At 41.2% G+C, this 22,215-nt stretch overlaps 1 protein-coding gene across 2 annotated transcripts in view; it reads right to left on the reverse strand.

The window, feature by feature from the left end:
- Positions 1 to 22,215, reverse strand: part of negr1 (neuronal growth regulator 1) — a 540,105-nt gene that overhangs the window by 39,545 nt on the left and 478,345 nt on the right. For both annotated transcript variants that reach the window (XM_063064226.1, XM_063064225.1), the window contains one exon: positions 21,976 to 22,127. In XM_063064226.1, coding sequence (XP_062920296.1) covers positions 21,976 to 22,127 — 152 coding nt within the window. The remainder of the gene's footprint in view (positions 1 to 21,975; positions 22,128 to 22,215) is intronic.

A 22,215-nucleotide genomic window follows, 5' to 3' on the forward strand; every position in this document is an offset into this window, starting at 1 on the left:
CACTCATATGGTGATATAATTTTCCTTTCCTCATAAAATGCTACAATATTAAAAACACAACATATGCCAAGGGTCACCTACACCAATTCTTCCATTTATATTACTGGTAAGTTTTCCACATTATTATTTTAAACCATATTTACTGTATATGTTAAGGAGAAATAACTAAATTTTTGAAGTTAAAACGATGTCTTGTTCAAATTGCTTAATTAGATTAATATATGAAAACAAGAGAATTTAAGCCAGAAACTACAATTCTATGTAAATAGTCTGCCTACTAGTAAATGATTAGACGTAATCAAGATTTTTATCTCGTGTCACATTTTTTCCTGGACAAATCATACATTACCAGTACAACTTCATGGAGACCTTGGGTTACTACCTTGCATTTCTTAATGTGCATCAGTGTGACAATGGAGCTAACTGGATTTGATAAGCCAACTTATATATTCATGCACGCCTCAAATATTGCAGCACTATTAGCTCAAAACAGTGTTATTAAACAACAGTTCTTGGTGTCTGTACTTATTTGTTTGAGACCAAGAATGTGAAAGATTTTGTTCCTCCATAGGCTCCCCTGTTGCAGTCTCTGGTGACAGAAGGTGCAGGGAAATAAACATTATTGGCTAATTGCTCACTATTGTTAGTTGAGAGACACACTGAAGCAGTAGAGGTTTGAGGGTAGACATTGTTAATAATGTAATAAAGGATATGCCACTGGCTCTGAGAATTTTATTTTATGAGTGTGGACCTTCACTCCTTGAGAAAGAAATTATGGAGCTATACAGCACTGAAACAGGCACTTCAGCCCAGCATCTTCACCCTTCAAGAAGCTTATACATTGATTCCATTTTCCAGCACTTAGTCTGTCGCCTTACTATGCCTTGATGATTCAATTGCTCACTCAGAGACTGTGCTGGAGTGTTTCACACCACCATCTTCTCAGGAATACATTCCAAGCTGCAACTATACCAGGTAATTTTCATTCTTTCTCAGATCCCCTCTGAAGTAGGTGATGAAGATGATTGGTGGGGATGGGGCAATAAATGTTGTATACACATACTTTAGTAAAGCTTCCAACAGATCCCTGATGGTAGGCTGATTTAGAGGACTTAATACACATGGATCCATGGAAAATTGGTGGATAAAATTCAAACAACACACAAAAAAAGCCTGGAGGAACTCAGCAAGCCAGGCAGGATCTATGGCAAACAATAAACAGAACAGGCCCTTCATCAGAAATGGAAAAAAAGTTGAGAATTTACAGCAAGAAGGTGAAGGGTGGGGAGGAAGAGATACAAGGTGGTAGGTGATAGGGGAAACCAGGAGAGGGGGAGGGAGTGAAGTAAAGAGCTGGGAAGTTGATAGGTGAAAGAGATAAAGGGCTGGAGAAAGGGGAATCTGATATGAGAGGGCAGAAGACCATGGAAGAAAGGGAAGAGCACCAGGGTGAGGTGATGGGCAGGAAGGAGATATGGGCAGGAAGGAGATAAGGTGAGTGATGGAAGAGTGAATGGGAATTTTGAAGGGGCCGCAATTACTGGAATTTCGAGAAATCAGTGTTCATGCCATCAGGTTGGAGGCTACACAAATGGAATACAAGGTGTCACTCCTCCAACCTGAGTGTGGTCTCATCGTGACAGTAGAGGAGGCCATGGACTGACAAGTCGGAATGGGAATGGGAAGTGGAATGAAAACGCGTGGCCATCGGATATCCCGCTTTTCTTGACAGAGGGTAGGTGTTCAGCAAAGCGGTCTCCCAATCTATGTTGGGTCTCACCAATATACGGGAGCACCAGATACAGGAGTTGACCCCAAAAGACTCATCAGGGAACTGTCGCCTCATCTGGAAGGACTGTTTGGGGTCCTGAATGGTAGTGAGGGAGGAGGTGGAGGGGCAGGTATGGCACTTGGCCCACTTACAAGGGTTAATACCAGGAGGAAGATCAGGTGGGAGGGATGAATGGACAAGGGAGTCACATAGGGGGTGATCCCTGTGGAAAGCAGAAAATGGGGGGGAGGGAAAGATATGCTTGGTGGTAGGATCCCATTGGAGACGGCGGAAATTACGGAGAATTGTGTGCTGGATGGGGAGGCTACTGAGGTGGTAGGTGAGGACAAGAGGAACCCTATCCCAGGTGGTGTGGCAGTAGGATGGGGGTAGGGCAGACGTGTGTGAACTGGAAGAGATGTGGTTGAGGGAAGTGTTGATGGTGGAGGAAGGAAAGCCCCTTTCTTTGAAGAAGGAGGACATCTCATTAGTTCAGGAATGAAAAACCTCATCCTGAGAGCAGATGTGGCAAAGATGGAGGAACTGAGAGAAGGGGGTAGCAATTTTACAAGTGGCAGAGTAGGAAGAAGTATAATCAAGGTAGCTGTGAGAAACAGTGGATTTATAAAAGATATCAGTAGGTAAACTGTCTCCAGAGATCAAGGCAGAGAGATTGAGAAAGGGGTGGGAGGTTTTGGAAATGAATCAGGTAAATTTGAGGGCAGAGTGGAAGTTAGGATTAGTGTGGTGAGAGTGGAGAGCAGTGCGTTCAGAATGAGTGATGTTAGAATTGGAGGGGGGAGTGGTAAAGTTGAGATAGTTGATGTCTTGTTGGCAGTTAGCAATAAAAGAATCCAGAGCAGGCAGAAAATCAGAGTGGGGTGTCCAGGAACAGGAGGGGTGTTGACGATGGGAGAAGGGGTCATTGGTGTGGGTTAGAGAGTCCTTGCCAAAGAAGTAGGAGTCAGTGAAAGAAGAACTCAGCATCACGGTGGGTGTGGAACTTACCTTGGTGTAGATGTAGGGGGACAAAGCTGAGGCCCTTATTGAAGACAGAGTGTTCTGCCTCAAAGAGTTCAGAGGGGATTGTTAAGACCTGGCAAGGATGAGAGCTGGGATCAGAGAGGGAAGAGGGTTGGTACTGTCTGAGGAGAGGGGAGGGTTGGGTTTTTCAGGAAAGTTGGGGTGGCGGAAGATGGAGTCTCCGAGGATTCCGAAGAGCTGAAGGTGGAATCTGAGACACGGGATTGTAGAGTGGTGGTGGGGAAAGTGGAGAATGGGTTCCAGCAGCGGCGTGTAAAGTCCCGCCTGGAGGTGCTGTTGATCAAGGACCAGGCTGGAGTCAGAGTTGGATAACATTCAAAATTGGCTTGGCGATAGAAGATAGAGGATAGTGATGGAGGGGTGTCCAAAGGTTGTCTGTGACCGGTGCTGTTCCGTAAGGATCATGCTGGGACCTCCGTCTGTAATATATAATATTTGAATGAAAATGTAGATGGACTGATTAGTACAAAACTTTGCAGAGCTGTGGATAGTGAGGAAGGTTGTGAAAGGATTCAGCAGGATATAGATAGGGTGGTAAAGAAGGCTTGCGGCCTGCTTGCTTTCATCAGTCAGGATGCTGAGTATAAAAGATGAGATGAGTTTCAGCTCTGTGGTGCTGTGTACAGATCTGGTTGCTGAAGTACAGGAAGAATGTGGAGGCTTTGGAGAGGGTGCAGAGAAACTCGACATGATATTTTCTGGATTAGGGAGTATTAGATACAAGAGAGATGGGGAAAAAAAACGTTGGGTTGCTTTGTCTGCAGCATCAACGGCTGAGGGGAGATCTATTGGAAGCATATAACATTATGAGAGGAGCACAGACAAAATGGTGGAGGAACCTACCAGGCCAGCCAGCATCAATGGAGAAAAATGGACAGTCCTAATGAAGAGTCACAGCCTAAAACCTCGATTTTCCATTTCTTTCCATAAATGCTAAAGCACTGCCCATATCAATATATTTTGCTGCTTCTTTAAAAAACTTAATCAAATTTGTCATATTGGATCTCCTGCCACCAAAGCTGTGCTGACTAACCTTGAACGATCCCTGCCCTTACATGTGTAGATTAACCATGAACATCTGATTTTTGCAATGGCTTCCCTACCACTTCCATAAGACTCAATAATGAGTTGTACTAAGTGTAAGACTCAGGTTTTTTGAGCTTGGTGTACATAGATACCTCAAACATGATCACAGATTTTAAGAAATAAAAATATTAATTTTCATGGATTTCCCATTTTGCTCTTCTGCTTCTTTTCCTTAATTTCATATGCCGGGACCAACTTTATGTTTTCTTCCTGTATGTGAACCAATTTTATGTTTTCTTCCTGTATAATGAATCAAATGTTCCTTATGTTTTTTTTTACTGTTTTCTGCATGTTTTAAAGAGGAATCTTGTACTTGATTGATTGAAAATTGCAAAATGCCACTTCCTTGCTCATAAACCTCACAGACCCCCTACTGAGGCTGCCACCTTAAAGCTGATGGCATAAGAGGAGAAGAGATTTTTGCTGACAAGCTCTCAAACTGTCTGAGGGCAGCTATACATCAGGTGTGTAGCAAAAGCTGTACTTCCATTGCTTACTGAAAACTGATGCCAGTGTAACAGACTTTGTCCATTTCCACGTTTCTCCTTAAGAGTGTAAACAGGGAGAGAATATGTTGACAATCCTTTCAACAGTGCAGACAAACAAGCAATCTAAATCCAGTTCTAGTCCTTAACATTCAACACAAATGGTGAATGAGTGGAAAGTTAGTCCCTGTCCTCAAGCCTCAATGCACTGATACAGATTGACACTGTAAAGTGCTCACTAATAAAGCAGCTTGATAAAGATCCCAGCTACATGTTAATTTTAAAACTAAAAATCAGAAATTTGCTAAAGGATTATGACTCATAATGGAGGGCATTTTGAAGACATAAGTGAATGTCATCTCAGAAAAATATTGCTTGACTTGGGGTACAGAAAGATAAAATGACAAAGGAAAATCTGAGTATGGTAAAAAATGAACGCTTTGATAGTGTCAACAATGAATAATTCCCCAAGGCAGAAAATAATCATTTCGGCCTATAAAACTTTTGCCAGCTCTCTGAAAACCATCCGTTACTAATTCCATCCATCCATAATCTTGTATCTTTTTCAACTTCAAATATGCTTTTAATCTTTCTTTAAAAGATGCAAACACATTCTCTTAACCACAAGATGGCAAAACATTTACTCTTCAATACACTCTATTGCTGGAAAAGAATTCATTCTCTAACTAATCAAAATGCTGAGCAAATCCATTGTTCTGAGACTCAACATTATGTAGGTCTGTCTTTATTAAAAGAGTAAGATTTTGCCTTTAGCCTTGTGGAGAAGAAAATGTCTCCTTGAATGTACCATTCTCTGTAATGATCTTACTTCGTGCTGAGTCAGCTTTGTCAGCCTACGGCAATGGTACTATAATCCATGACTGAAAAGGACAGGCTACCGGCACCGCATATTAGTTTCCTGCAAAGTAACAGTCTATAACTTGGGCCGCACTGTCCCTATATTGTTACTGGGTCAAAATCCTGTAAGTTTCTCCCTTGTAGAACTGTGGAAACCTTCTCACCACACAACCTTGGTGGTTTAAGAAACCCACACCAATGGCAATTACAGATGGGTGATTAATGTTGGCTTTGGCAATGATGCCTATGTTATCTGAACAAATGATAAGTAAAGGCAACTAAATTACTTTCAGCACCTAGAGCTCGGAGAAAGGTTAACATTGTATTGAGTAGTGTTTCACACTGCTGATTGTAAGAGTATTGTTGGAAACTGCATCCAATTATGGAATTAGCCACAAAGCTCTGAGTTGTTTCAAAGCACGCATTTGCTCAGTGTCTAGGTTATAGGAAGAAAGGTTCCTTATATGGCGTGATTAGAGGAACGGGCAGCCGAATACTGTGAAACTAAAGGAAATAGCAAATTATCTTGGATGGTGGAATTTCCAGTAGGTCAATTAATGTTTCATTCAAGTCAGTGAGATATATTGGACCAAGAAATATTTTTTTTCTTGAAGGGGTATAAATTGAGGAGCAGATCATTATCCAAAAATTCTGTTGAAGAATCACTAACATAAATGACAACAATTTCTGTCTTCATGCTGGCTTGCCTGCTGAATATCTAACATATTCTGTTTTTATTTGTGATTTCCAGCATCATTGTTTTTTTTTATTGTTTTCATTTTGCAAATTATAGGCCCCTGACAAGTGAAATGCTGCCATTTGCCTCATTGAAAGGGAGGCTGATGTTCCACATGCTCCTATTGGCTTTCATTGGAACATGAGTGCTTTGAAGCTAAGTCCTGAAATGTTAACAATGTTTACCTCTTCATAGAAATTATCCAATTGCCAGACCTTTTCAAAAAGTGAAATCTACTGAAACAGTAAAACTGACATAAAAACAGAAAATGTTGTTGATACTCAGCTGGTCAAACTATATATCTGTAGGAAGAGAGGCAATGTTAATATTTCAAGTCAACAGCCATCATCAGAACTGGAAAAAAATGAGACAACAGCCTGTTGTATGTTGAAGAGGAAAGGTGCAGAGAAAAAGGGAATGTCTGGGACCAAAGTGTTGTCCAGCTGACACACTGCATCTAGCAAATCATTGCTGACCTCTCTGGAGAAATGTGGTCAAAGGGGGATAAAGGAGGGGCTGGTGAGAGGGGAAAATAACAGCATAAGCATGCTGACATTGTGAGATGTAGATCACAGCAATTGCTAGAAATCTGACACTCACTTTGACCTCTTTCTTCCTTCCCCTGTTAACTTAAAGCACAACTTTTTTTCTCACATTCACTTTTGAAGAAACTTTAACCCTATTTTTCTCTCTCTCTCTGTCTCTCCAGCATTTTCTGTTTCTTTTTATTTTGGCATTTGCCATTTTTGTTCCAGATTTCCAAGACCCACAGAAGTTCTTTGTAAGATGTCAGGTTTGATCCTGGAAGCTCGGAGACACGCTAACAGACTGAAGAGTCATATACCACAAACTAATCAATAAGGAACTTCTATTTGCTAAAAGTATTGAGAAATGTTGTGGCTGCTTTAAAGGTGCTGTACAAATGGAAGCATTGTTGTTATGTTCATTGTTATTATGGAGCTGTAGGCATCATCTGACCACTGAACTTGGCAACCTTTCTGACTTGCCTCAATGATCACTCCATCATAGAAGCATGAAGAACTGAAGCAAAGGAGACAAATGTCTTTGATCTGAAATATCAACGTTGCGCTAAATGGATTCACATTATTTTATCACTGCTACCCCGGGGAATGATCATATATCACCATCCAAGCTTTCAGTTAAGAAGCTAGGTAGTGTTTTACTTGTGCTGATAAACAAAATCCTTAACTTCATTTTTCTTTGGTAAATCAGCAATGAGGAATAAACTGCATATTCAAAGACTACAAACAGAAATGTAATCAGATTATTTCAGTGCTATTCCTCACTGGCAATTCCAGTTCCACTTGAATCTATAAATGGTATGCACACAGATACTATTCTGGTTTTCTTTATTCATGAGCCTCCTTTCAAATGTCTAAAGTGTGATTAGATTTATCATCCTACACATGGAAAAGATTCATAATCCTTCAGGCCTGAACTATCTACTTTTTGTTTCGATTTTTTCAAATGAAAGTGGGTATTTGAGAGCAATGCATGATAGTTTAACTCTAGTCTTTTAAATTAGATTCCCTGGAGTCAGGTTTCAGAATGCTCCACCCTCTATTCATCTTGCTATAAACTAGCAAATAACCTCAAGATCAGCCAACAATAATAAAACAAATGCAATCCATAAAATGTCTCAAATGCATTTTCTTTGGTTTCAGTTTTGACCAGAAATTGGTAAGGGTAAGAACAGTTACAATGCATTGTTGAAGATTTAATTATGATATCACTTTATCACATAACCAATGCTATGCATATTTCATCAAATAGAACATTTGTTCTGTTCTCAGGTAGTCCAGTAAGTTGCAGCCTCTCACCCGGAGCTTGCGAAAAACTGCAAAATACTATTTTCTGCATCATGCCACAATTAAAGATTACAAGAAACTTCAATGCTTAACTAAACAATATTTGCCAAGTAGATCTTCATAAAAACACCTCTTTCAAAAGAACAAATTCTCACTTGATTATTTGATCAAAAAAAATCACATCATAAATTTTGTAAAAATTTTGTCTGCTAACAAGCATTTTTCTTTTAATCAGTAACCTTTTCGTGAGCTTTTATCAAAAGCATACCGTGGAATCTAAATAGTGATGCAGCCCATTGTACAGTTCTGAAGATGGTAAAATGAGATAATGAGCAAATAATATATTGTCCAAATTGTGAAAATGTCAGTAAATAGATGCTCTAAAAAGGCATTAAAAGTTAAAACTTCTATTAATTTCCAATTTCTGCAGTTCAGAATCAGAATCAGATTTAGTACTACTGGCATATATCATGAACTTTGTTGCTATGCAGCAGCAGTGTATTGCAATACATAAAATAAAATAACTGTAAATTACCGCCTATATATATACATACATACATACACACACACACATATATATATATATATATATAGTATATTAAGAAGGTTAAATTAAATAAGTAGTGCAAAATGAGGGAAAAAAGTTGTTTTGGTAAGGCATTCAATTAGCGATCTGAAGGTCGTGAGTTCGAGCCCCAGCCGAGGCAATGTGTTGTGTCCTTGAGCAAGGCACTTAATCACACATTGCTCTGTGATGACACTGGTGCCAAGCTGTATGGGTCCTAGTGCCCTTCCCTTGGACAACATCAGTGTCGTGGAGAGGGGAGAGTTGCAGCATGGGCAACTGCCTGACTTCCATACAACCTTGCCCAGGCCTGCGCCCTGGAGAGTGAAGATTTTCCAGGCGCAGATTTATGGTCACGCAAGACTAATGGACTCCCTTACATGGGTTCAACGCCCATTCAGAAAACTGATTATTGAGTAGAGGCCTTCAGGCTTCTGTACCTCCTCCCTGATGGCAGCAGTGAGAACAGGGCATGTCCTGGGTGACTGGGCTCCTTAATGATTAATGATGGATGCTGCCTTTTTGAAGCATCCATCCTCGAGGATGTCCTGGATGCTGGGGATGGGGGTGCTAGTGCCCATCTGAACTGACGGTATTCACAACTTTCTGCAGCTTATTTCAATCCTGTGCCGTACCTAATTTGGTGAAATACCAAATTTCCTCAAACTCCTAATGAAATATAGCCTCTATTGTGCATCGATATGTTGGATCCAGGGCAGATCTTCAGAGATGCTGAGACCCAGGAACTTGAAATTTTTCACCCTTTCCTCTTCTGATCCCTCAGTGAGGATTGGTGTTTGTGCCCTCATTTTTCTGAAGTGCACAATCAATTTTTTGGTCTTACTGATATTGAGTGCAAGGTTGTTGCTGCGACCTCACTCAGCCAGCTCGCTCCTGTACGCCTTCTCATTTCAATCTGAAATTCTGCCAACAATCCCTGTGTCATCAGCAAATTTATAGATGGATTTTGAGCGCACTTTCTTCAGGTGTGCCGAGGTTGATTACCAGCGAGGCGGAGATGTTATTTCCAATCCACACAGACTGTGGTCTTCCGGTGATATACTTACTGAATTGCAAAATCTAATTCAAATGCACCGTCAAGAGTAAAATAGGGAACAAAGATATAAATGAATAAAAGCTGCTTTAGCAGTAGCAATCATTACTTCAAATATCTCCAATATGTGGAAGGAAACAAAGACTAAGATGAAAGAAAGCCTGACTTTTTGATGATAGGAAACAGAAAGTCTTTTCAAATGACATATCCATAAATTAGAGCCTTGAATTTCTGTACTCTAAAGGGCACAGGAAGAAATTTGGACTGATGCAAATATTTCCACACTCTGCATCTATATGAAACAAAGTATTTGCTGAACACTATGTTAGACTTTTACTATTGGCTCACAGTGAACTTACATCCAACCATGCAAATCCTTTTGTGGCTGAACAACTGTAAGCAAGAGAACTTGCATTATATTTATATCTTTAGAAAAACTTCACAAATTCACGTTTTCAAAGAACAGCACACTGTTTCATTGCAAATTACTATATATGCATTATTTTCTGATAACATTCAGCATTGCTCATAATTTAGACCATAAGATATAGCAGCAGAAGTAGGCCATTCGACCCATGAAGTCTGCTTCGCCATTCAGTCATGGGCTGATCCAATTCTTCCAGTCATCCCCACTCCCCTGCCTTCTCCCCATACCGTTTGATGCCCTGGCTAATCAAGAACCTATCTATCTTTGCCTTAAATGCACTCAATGACCTGGCCTTCACAGCCGCTTGTGACAACAAATTCCACAGATTTACCACCCTTTGACTAAAGTAATTTTTTGGCTTCTCTGTTTTAAATGGACGTCCTTCAATCTTGAAGTTGTGCCCTCTTGTCCTAGGTTCCCCTACCATGGGAAATAACTTTGCTATATGTAATCTGTTCAGCCCTTTTAACATTTAGAATGTTTCTATGAGATCCCCCCTCATTCTCCTGAACTCCAGGGAATATAGCTAAGAGCTGCCAGACGCTCCTCATACAGTAACCCTTTCACTCCTGGAATCATTCTCGTGAATCTTCTCTGAACCCTCTCCAATGTCTGTATATTCTTTTTAAAATAAGGAGCCCAAAACTGCACACAGTATTCCAAATGTGGTATATAGATCCGAAATCTCCCCCCCCCCACTTTCAAATCTCTTACTATCTCTTCTTTCAGTTAGTCCTGACGAAGGGTCTCGGCCCAAAACGTCGACTGTACCTCTTCCTATAGATGCTGTCTGGCCTGCTGCGTTCACCAGCAATTTTTATTTGTGTTGCTTGAAATTTCAGCATCTGCAGATTTCCTCGTGTTTGCGTTTTTAAACCCAACATATATCTCTTGTGTTTATAAACAACCACCATCGCCATCAGCAAAATTAAACAGACTTAAAGGCACACAGGACAGGTGAGGAAAGGGCCCCAAAGTAAGTCACAAGAAAGGAAGTTCAATGATTGTGGTAAAGGAAATTACTGACTGCAAGGGCTCACCTTAGCTTGGGAAATGTGGTCAAATGATATCGTGGGCCAAGTCTGTATTGATCTTAGTCATTAAGAAATGGGTTATGTGATCCATTATCTCAGGTATTTACTTCTGCTGTCTGAGAGTAACTTGTTGGGGAATCTTGCAGTTCAATTTAAGTTCAAGTTTAATTGTTTTTCAACCATACATGAGTACCCATTAATACAACCAAATGGAACAGCATTACTCTGGGGGCCAAGGTGCAAAACAAAATACCAACATTCACACATAGCATAAGGCACATATAACACATACAGAACAGCATTAAAATACAGTTACACAAAAAATATATCCCTAAATCCATGAATGTTGCAGCAGTCTGCACTTGAACACAATACAGCATGTCTTCTGCCGAGCGAACAACGGTGGAGTACACCGACTCCAACACTTTCTCCCAGGCTGCCGCAAACTAGCAAAACAGTGGGTGGAAACCTAGTCCTAGCCACAACCGAGGCCATGCAGCTCCCCCACTGTCCACCCCCGCCATTCGCCAACAGATCAGGGAATCAGATTAGCAGCATTCCACATTAACAATGTCCAACAGGGTCTTGCGATCACGAGAAAAGCAACTAAGATAATCACTCGCTGTTAGACTGCACACTGCCTTCGCGCACTGAAGCCTCTCTAACACAGGCAGTAACATGACCTGCAACATCTATGGATTACAGCTGTTTCTAATTCTACACTGGAAAGCCTCAGGAATCTAACAAACTTATTATGTCAGTGACCTTAAGCATTGCTGACAATGCTAACACTGCTGTGAGTTTGGCTGAGGCCATCCTACACATCAGAAAAAGCTGACTGAGATCCTGTATTGTCAACTTCCTGGGACCAGTGCTGGTCAAGCTAGTGCCCTTCAGGTATGACTGCTAGCATCTTGGCAAATAATCCTGCCTCTCATGTCTTTTTTTGGCTCGTATCAAAGCAGAAAACATTGTGATAGGCATAAGTTCTGTATTGGGATTGGAGAAACTTATCATAGAACACAGAGTTAGGGAGTAATCTCCACGTATGTGAATATAGCAGATATTAATTCAAACAAGAACTAGGGTTCCATGCTTATTGTAAATGTAAATAAATTTAGGATCCTGGATTTACCTTCAGTTTTTTTTGTATATTGCAAGCAGTAAATTGAAGTTAAAAGCACAGGCTGCTTCACGGTGATTGCAAATACAAGAGCCAAATATTAAGGCAATGGAGTTGTGTGAATTGACTAGCATCAAACAAGTTATTTGCACCATTGTGATTTGCTTGCAAGCTGGCAGACTGGACGGATGTTGTGTCTTGACATATCAAACATGGTCACAGATATAGGCAATCAATAGTATTTGTGTATTTACCATAGTTGCATATTAAAAGACAGCCCTGACCACATTAATTATAGGTGTCTGGCTCTCTGTTGTCAAAAGGTTTTAGAATATTTGTGTTGATTATTTTCTCCCAAAAGTGTTTGGGCCTTCAGAGCTATCTTATCAATTACAATGTGCTTGCACTATGTACCTCAAAGGAACCATTTGTCAATCCAAAGTATTGAAGTAAACAATGTCATTGTAACAATTGAAATTGTATTGAATCACCTACTGTTACCTTTGATCTTAAAGATATAAAAATGTGATGTACCTTTGGGTTTGTGAGCCTCTACTGAATGTCTCCATGAGAAGGCCTGCTTGTTGTGATGAATAAATCACCAGCTTCAGTGTCTCTCCGGTGACTTCGATCACAGTCACAATACACAGGGCTTGACAGTTTCCAGGTGAATGCATGGTGCATCTCGAATTGGCAAAAGGTAAGGTGTGGGGAGATATTTCATAGAATCCTTATTTTAAAGAATCCATATTGTGAAACTCTTGATTTTTTTAAGCTGCCAACCTCTGTTTTTACTTTCAAGGTTTAACCCAATTATTTTGAAGTCATATCTAAGCAAAAACTTTGTGTTCATTTACATTATGTTGTGTCTGAGAGACCGGTTGAGTTGTAGTTATGTCACAGGGCTAATCATCCAGATATTCCCAGCTCTAGTTATGAAATTATGAAATATCTTAGTTAAGCTTTTTGATGACCTCTTTGCAGCCTAGATAAAACTGCTTTTTCCATTTGTGTACAGTTTCAGAGAGTGCATCCACTTTTCCGTTTCCTCAAGGAGTTATTTCTGTTTCCCAGTTCCACCTTCCACTATCAGCGAGCTTAAACAAGCTGACTAGCCAATGATTCTTAAGGGGACTGATTGCATTGAGCTGCTTAAAGTGATGGTTAGTATGGTCTGGGATTACATGGTCCATCACAAATTCACAATGAGCAAAGTGGCAGATGTTGATGTACTTATCACTCAGCTCTGTCACTGGATATGGAGGCCAACAATGAAGCCCAATGTGTTTGGATTCCTCAGTGGCAGGCTGAGAAAGCTGCTCCAATGGCATCGTTTGGGAAACTCTATTTTCTTTGGATGGGATCCGAACCTGGAGATGAGCAAGAACTTATTTAATGCTTTTAATTGTTTATTATGTTTTAATAATATAATTCATATTTAAAGGAAGTTAATTACTTAAGGTTATTTTTAGCAACTATAATGGTTTTAAAACATAGAAAGTGTCATGCAGCATGAAAACAGGCCCTTCGGGATATCATATGGGGTAACCAGCAAGCACTTATTTACGCTATCTTACGGTATTTCTGTTTCACTCCTGCCAGCTTCTCCTTGATTTTCCTATACATGAGGATAATTTACAATGGTAGGTTAACTGAGGGGATATTAGGGCACCCTGGCAAAACCTACACAGTTAGTGTGAATATGCAAACGCCGCACAGATACAGAGACATAAGGCACAGATAAAGGCCCTTGGCTCGCTCAGTCCTTGTCAACCAATCACGACTCATTTACACTGAAGTTAGAATTATACCTGGTCACTGAAGCTGTGAGGAGACAGCTCTACTAGCTGCACCACTTGGCTGCCCATCTTTCAATATATGAAATTTTTAAGATGTGTTTTGTAAACCCATAAGTTTTGATAGGTCAGGGACTCTACTCCCAGTCTTACCTCTTCTCAAAGGCTATCAGGCATCCTGGGGAGAGGAACTTTCACTGAGAACTGTATTCACCTCAGTGGTCACGTTATTAGGTACCTCCTGTACCGAATAGAGTGTCCACTGAGTCTATGTTCGTCTTCTGCTGTTATAGCCCATCCACTTCACATTTCAACATGTTGCGTTTTCAGAGATTCGGCACGCCACTGTGGCTCTTCGAGTTACTGTTCCTTTCCTTTCCTGTCTCCTCTAACCTCTCCCATTAACAAGGCATTTTTCACCCACAAAACTGTTGCTCACTGGATTTTTTTTTTGATTCTCTCAGCATTCCCTGTAAACTCTTGAGACTGTTGTGCATGAAAATCCCAGGAGACCAGCATTTTCTGAGATACTCAGATCACCCCATCTGGCACCAACAGTCAAAGTCACTTAGATCACAATTTCTTCCCCATTGGGATATTTGGTCTGAACAACAACTGAACATCTTGTGCATGTATGCATGCTTTAATGCATTGAGTTGCTGCCACATGACTGGCTAGCTAGATATTTGCATTATCAAGCAGGCATACAGGTGTACCTAATAAAATGTTTCACTGCCTGACTCTGGAATTGTGAGGCCCAGGAGAATTGGACCCATGTAGCCAATCAAAGTTAATATGGGCCAGAGGATGCATGGTGGGCCAATAGGAATAATTAAGACCAATTTGTCTCAGATTGGAGGGCTTGCTGGTATTTTATTTTTTGAGTTTGGGGGTATTGTATATAATTTGTGGGCGTCAGGGAACCACTATCAATATGCAGGAGACTCCCGGAACCTCCGGTAGAAGTGGGATGTCTGGGATTGTTATGACTGACATGTGATACGGAATTTATTGTTTTTGTGGCAGCAGTATAGTGCAAGGCATAAAATCAATATAAATTACAAATTAAATAAATAACAGGATATTCCCTAGGACCTTGAGGGAAATTAGTGTAGAAATAGCAGGGGCTCCGACAGAAATATTTCAAATGTCATTAGAATCGGGGATGGTGCCGGAGGATTGGCGTATTGCTCATGTTGTTCCATTGTTTAGAAAGGGTTCTAAGAATAAACCTAGCAATTATCGGCCTGTGAGTTTGACGTCAGTGGTGGGTAAATTGATGGAAAGTATTCTTAGAGATGATATATATAATCATCTGGATAGACAGGTCTGATTAGGAACAGTCAACATGGATTTGTGTGTGTAAGGTCATGTTTGACAAATCTTATTGAATTTTTTGAAGAGGTTACTAGGAAAGTTGACGAGGGTAAAGTGGTGTATTTTGTCTATATGGACTTCAATAAGGCCTTTGACAAGGTTCCACATGGAAGATTAGTTAGGAAGGTTCAATTGTTAGTTATTAATATTGAAGTAGTAAAATGGATTCAGCAGTGGCTGGATGGGAGACGCCAGAGAGTGGTGGTGGATAACTGTTTGTCAGATTGGAGGCCGGCGACAAGTGGTGTGCCTCAGGGATCTTTACTGGGTCCAATATTGTTTGTTATATACATTAATGATCTGGATGATGGGGTGGTAAATTGGATTAGTAAGTATGCAGATGATACTAAGATAGGTGGCGTTGTGGACGGTGAAGTAGGTTTTCAAAGCTTGCAGAGAGATTTAGGCCAGTTAGAAGAGTGGGCTGAAAGATGGCAGATGGAGTCTAATGCTGATAAATGTGAGGTGATACATTTTGGTAGGACTAATCAAAATAGGACATACATGGTAAATGGTAGGGCAATGAAAAATGCAGTAGAACAGAGGGATGTAGGAGTAATGGTGCATAGTTCCCTGAAGGTGGAATCTCATGTGGATAGGGTGGTGAAGAAAGCTTTTGGTATGCTGGCCTTTATTAATCAGAGCATTGAGTATAGGAGTTGGGATGTAATGTTGAAATTGTACAAGGCGTTGGTAAGGTCAAATTTGGAGTATTGTGTACAGTTCTGGTCACCGAATTATAGGAAAGATGTCAATAAAATAGAGAGAGTACAGAGAAGATTTACTAGAATGTTACCTGGATTTCAGCACCTAAGTTACAGAGAAAGGTTGAGCAAGTTGGATCTTTATTCTTTGGAGTGTAGAAGGTTGAGGGGGGACTTGATAGAGGTATTTAAAATTGTGAGGGGGATAGATAGAGTTGACATGGATAGGCTTTTTCCATTGAGAGTAGGGGAGATTCAAACAAGAGGACATGAGTTGAAAGTTAGGGGGCAAAAGTTTAGGGGTGACATGAGGGAGAACTTCTTTACTTAGAAAGCAGTAGCTGTGTGGAACGAGCTTCCAGCAGAAGTGGTTGAGGCAGGTTCGATATTGTCATTTAAAGTTAAATTGGATAGCTATATGGACAGGAAAGGAATGAAGGGTTATGGGCTGAGTGCAGATCGGTGGGACTAGGTGAGAGTAAGCGTTCGACATGGACTAGAAGGGCCGAGATGGCCTGTTTCAGTGCTGTAATTGTTATATGGTTATAAATCAGCTACCACAGGTCCAAGCTACTCAAAATCAATGAGAGGCTCTGATCACTTCCATCACTTCTTTCAAACTGCATTGGCCAGGTGATCCTTGCACAAAATGACAAGGTTACCCTTGGTTCATTCAATGTCTTTCATGGGTGATGTAACACTGGGCATGAGCACGTCATTGATCTGAAACGTTAGTTGTTTTCTGATCAAAGATACTGACTCATGACTGTGAGTTTCCAAAAATGTGTTGTTTTTGAAACACACAGTTCAGTTTACCTCATTAGTAATGATGCTTACTTAAAATGGAAGTAACATTGGCAGAACTTCCACCCACATATTGAACGACTTGATGAGCCTGGCAACTATCCTCATCTGCATAAGAATGTAGGCTAAAGAACGGCTGATTGTATTGACATCATCAGACAGAATATTTATCCTACAGACTCATTATCTAAGGCAGTCTTGAATACTGCTGAAAAATGAAATACATTTGCAGGGTTACATTTTATCAACAAACAGTCTAGTGAGGAACTCAGTGGATTGGGCAGCATCCACAGATAGAAAGATATTGTCCATATTTTGGGACCTGTATCCAAAGAGAAAGTAGCCAGAATAAAGAGGAGCAGGCGAAGGGATGCGAGGGAGGCCAGTAGGTGATTGTTGGACTGAGAAGGGCCAAGTAGGTGGAGCCAGGTGAAGGTGGAGATAGCAAGGAGGGTGATAAGCAGGAACACAGAGGCTACTGATATTGGAATCTGATAGGTAAGAAGGTATTAATCGGAAATATTAGGGGAGATATGAAGGGCAGTTGGAACTAGATGGGGAAGGAGATTTGGTGTATGAAACGTGTGGTGGTAGGTAGATGGAAACAGGAGCAGCAAGCAGATAGTTCTCTGAATCAGTAGAAAGTGCTAGGGGTCAGGCAGGGCTGCGTGGTAAGGGAGTTCCAGTGCAAGGCAGCAAAGTATGGGTAATAGAAATGATGGAGGGTGTTTCAGAGGCTAGTACGGTGAAAGGTGACGGCTTGGGACACCAATCCCCACAGCTGTCTACGCCATCTCCTCCTACCCCGTCTCTTGTAATGATGCCATCCCATTCTCTCAGTTTCTCTGCTTGTGCTGCATCTGCTCTCAAGATGGTCTTTTCACTCCAGGACATCTGAAATGTCCTCCTTTTTCAGGAAATATTACTTCTGCTCTACAGTAACTGATGGAGCCCTCACATACATCTCCTTATTTCCCACACCTCTGATGTCACCCCACCTTTCTCCAGACAGAACAGAGATGGAGTTCCCGTGGTCCTTACCTTTTGTCCTACCAGACTCCACATCCAGCACATCATTCTCCATCATTCCTATGGGGTTCAGCATGATCACACTTACCAATCCTTTCTGCTTTCCACAGAGACTACTTGCTGGTTCAGTCTTCCCTTCCCAACCATCCTGCCTTATTTCCTGGTGCTTTTCCATGTAAATATATGGGAGTGGAGATGAAAGGACAGGTGTAGCACCTATCCTTTCATCTCCACTCCCATCATCATCCGTAGACCTAAACAACACTTCCAGGCGAGTCACAGTTTCATATACACCTCCTCCAATCTCCTTTACTGCATTTGATAAGCCCATTGTGGTTTCCTCTTCATCAGTGAGGCAAAGCGCAGACTTGATGATGACTTTGTTGAGCATCTGCACTCTGGACATAGTGGCCATCTTGAGTTCCCAGCTGCAAGCCAATTTAACTCCTTTCCCCTTCTATCACTGCCCTGTGAGTCCTCAGCCTTCCCCACTGCTAGATGAAGTCAAACACAAACTAGAGAATAGCACCTCATGTTCTGATTGGATAGTCTAAAACCCAATGACAAAAATATTTGTTCTACAATTTCATGTAACCTGTACCCCACTTGTTCATTTCTCTTTCTTTCTGATCTACCAAGGTCCTCTCACTTACACCATTCTTTTCAAAATGCTCTTCAGCCCTTTATAACCCTGCTTCATTCTCCTCCTTCATGTGGTTCTATCTGCCCATAGCCCACCAGTTAACCACTGGTCCCTTAATCTCCGTCCCCACACACCGAACAGCTCCCATCTGCCCACCATCCCTCCCTTATCTGGTTCCACTCATTGCCTTCCTTCCTTATCAGATTCCATAATCTGCAACCCTTTGTTGTCTCCACTAATCACCACACAGAAACTGTTGCTATCTCCACCCTTCCCTTGTCCATCTGGGTCTATCTGCCATCAGTCCCTCTACTACTGGACCTTCCTACCACTTGCCATGTTCCTGCCTCACTCCCTCTCCTTATCTCTTTATATTTACTATTTCCTCTTTACTCCCAGTCCTGATGCAGTGTCTCAATCCAAAACGTTTAACAGCTTTCTTCCTCCACAGAGCCTGCTTGACCCACTGAATTCCTTCAGCAGTTTGCTTTTAGCTCTGGATTTCAGCAGCTGCAGTCTCTTGTGTCTCCATGAAGACCTTGCTTGGCTTGCAGAGAGAGGGATTCTTTCATTGGATCCTTCATGTCCAGCTGGAGTCTCAATCCCACATCATGCTGCCCTCGAGATGGCTGTGAGGTGGAGGAGATGATCAGTGACCTCATCGTCTACTGCGTATTTGCCAAGAAAGCCTGGAAAATGATGCAATGGTCTATTTTGAGGTACACATCCCTAGCATCTGTACAGTCCTTCCCTGGGATGATACATATCAAGGCGATTATCGACCACTGCTAGAAGATAACCAACGGGATAAAAGATACACTTCGGTCTGCCCAAACCTACAAGGCTTCCAACTGGCACATTCCAAGATGTGGGAATATGTTCTGAAAGATGCACTGAAGCTCAGTGCAACCATTGCAAAAACTCTGAGGCGTAGAAACGCAATCTAGTGTTCTGCCACCATTGAAAGCAGAGTGAATGGGCCCTGTGTACCAGGCTGTCAAATGCATCATGTTGAGCATTGTTTAAGGGGGAAACACAAGTGGCATTGATGTATTGAACTGATAGGCCAGTTGATTGTAAAGACATGCTCCAATAGGTTTTACTGTATATAATTATGTTTAAAGTACATTTTTGGAAATAAAAAATTAGATTCCTATGCTATGCCCAGGAAATCCAGAGTAACACACAGTAAATGCTGAAGGAACTCAGCTGTAGAGACAGCACTGTTGTTTTGGGCCAGGGCCCTTCGTCAGGACCACTGAACCATTCGACCCTGCTCTGCATTTAAAGTTATGCTAACAATGTAATTGTAAGAAATGTGACCTGTGATGGAAGGTGCTGACATCAATGTTTTGGATTATATACATATATCATATATTTTTGAAACAAGAAATTGATTTTAGATAGGGTGTTGAGAGGCAGGGAAAGACTACTTGACATCGGAGAAACAGGACTGCTTATTGAACTTGGAGGCTGTGCCAAACTGTGCTATTAGGTTAAGTTCTTGGGTTATACATTTCTATTGAAAAACTTCTATTGGAATTAGATTTTTAAAATGAAATGGAGATGCATGAAACCTGGAGGCACTCAGGCTTTGCAGAAGATTGTAGAGAGCTGAGACGGAATAGAGAGATGGAACAACCCTGAGGTATATAGCGTGCAGAGTGGATATCACGGTATCAAGGAGGAATTTGATTTCTACCAAAATGAGCCTTGGTATTAGATTAAGCATTTGTCTTTCCTTCTTCCATCTTTCAGATTTAACACTAATTATGTTACTGAAACAGTGAAGCTTAATGGTGCCACATTTAGAACAGAGTAGTGAAATTCTATAAGCAGAAGCATTATGCCGGGACCAGCATTCACTTTACGCCCATCTTTAAGTAACTAGAAGCTACAACAAGAACAGAAATTCCTTTGACCAAGCAAACTGTTATTTTTATCTCAAGCTCAAGAAAATCTGCAGATGCTGGAAATCCAAACAGCACGCACAAAATGCTGTAGGATCTCAACATCTATGAAAAAGAGTACAGTCAACGTTTTGGGCTGCCTTCATCAGGGCTACAGAAAAAAAAGATGGGGAGTCAGAGTTAGGTGGGGAGGGCAGGAAGAAACACAAGTTGATAGGTGTAACCGGGGTTGGGGGGGGAAAGGTGAAGTAAAGAGCTGTAAATTGGTGAGAAAGCGAGACAGGGTTGCAGAAGAGGGAATTTAATAGGAAAGGACAGAAGGCCGTGGAAGAAAGAAAAGGGGGGGGGAGCATCAGAGGGAGGTGATGGGCAGGTAAGGAGATAAGGTGAGAGAGGGAAAAGAGAATGGGGAATGGTGAAGGGAAGGGGATTTCCAGAAGTTCAAGAAATTGACGTTCATGTCATCAGGCTGGAGATTACCCAGATAGAATATATGAGGTGTTGCTCCTCCAACATGAGTGTGGCCTCATCGTAGTAGTAGGGGAAGCCATGGACTGACATGTCGGAATGGGAATGGGAAGTGGAATTAAAATGGGTGGCCACTGCGAGATCCTGCTTTTTCTGGCAAACAGAGCATAGGTGCTTGGCAAAGCGGTCCCCCAATCTACGTCAGGTCTTTCTGATATACAGGCAGCCACACCAGGAGTACCACGTAGAGTAGATGACCCCAACAGACTCACAGGTGAAGTGTTGCCTCACCTGGAAGGACTGTTTGGGGCCCTGAATGGTAGTGAGGGAGGAGGTGTAGGGGTGGGTGTAGCTTGCAAGGATAAGTCTCAGGAGGGAGATCAGAGGGGAGGGATGAATGGACAAGGGAGTTGTGTAGGGAGTGATCCCTGCTAGAAGCAGAAAGTGGGGGGCAGGAGGGAAAGATGTGCTTGGTGGTGGGATCACTATGGAGATGGTTATTTTCATCTGGTATCTTAGGAACCTGAAAAAATTTCCACATGAGATGGTTGTAAATTGGAAATTACATTGTAAATTGATGCTAGTATTAATGTAATTATGTACCTTTTATCCCATATCTGTGTACTTCAACCTCAAACTTTATTTTTTATATAATTCCTCACTCATTATAATTGTTTTTTTGTTGCATGTCACACCCTGTCCAACACCACAGCAAATTCCTAGTAAGTGTAAATGTATATGTTGAGTAAAGTTGACTCTTGATCCTTGCCATCACATTACACCCAGTGCTTCATATTCTTTGGACATAAAATCAAACAGGGACAATGGGGTTTTAATTTTATTTTCCCAAATTTACTTGCTTCCCTTCTGTAATCATTGACATGGCAGGATATGATGGAATCGGTGTGAAGTAGGAAAGTGAGATATCATAAAGCACTTGGCTCAAACAGCCGCTTCTCATGTGCTGAGGATGTTATTGGTGAATATTCAACTGCACGAAGCATTACAACTCATTACATGCTTATCCATTAATCCTAAAGGGAAGCATGATAATTTAATTGTTAAGAACTCTTAACTGGAATAATATAACTAGGACTTGGTGATATAGCAAAATATAATGACATAATTAAATAAAAATATAAGTTTATAAATCCAGCTCTCTTAAATTCATTTCACCATCACAGTATTCATCTTGAAATATAATGAATGCAGGAATCTTTCACAGGACTTACTGTGTAGAAAATGACTGGCACTACTTGTCCCTAGCTTATTGGCAGCCACGCATGTGTAGTTGCCATAGTGATCCTCAGTAATGTTAGTGACAGTGAGGATAGATCTGGTGTTGAAGTTCTTGATATGAATTCCTTGCCTGCCGGAGGCCAACCTAATGGATTGACAAAAACAAGATGATTAGAAAACAATGATCTTCAATGGGTGATGGAAATCACACTCTTTCTTCCGTAAATTGTGGT

Source organism: Mobula hypostoma, chromosome 12, assembly GCF_963921235.1.
Source record: "Mobula hypostoma chromosome 12, sMobHyp1.1, whole genome shotgun sequence".
Lineage (NCBI taxonomy): Eukaryota > Metazoa > Chordata > Chondrichthyes > Myliobatiformes > Myliobatidae > Mobula > Mobula hypostoma.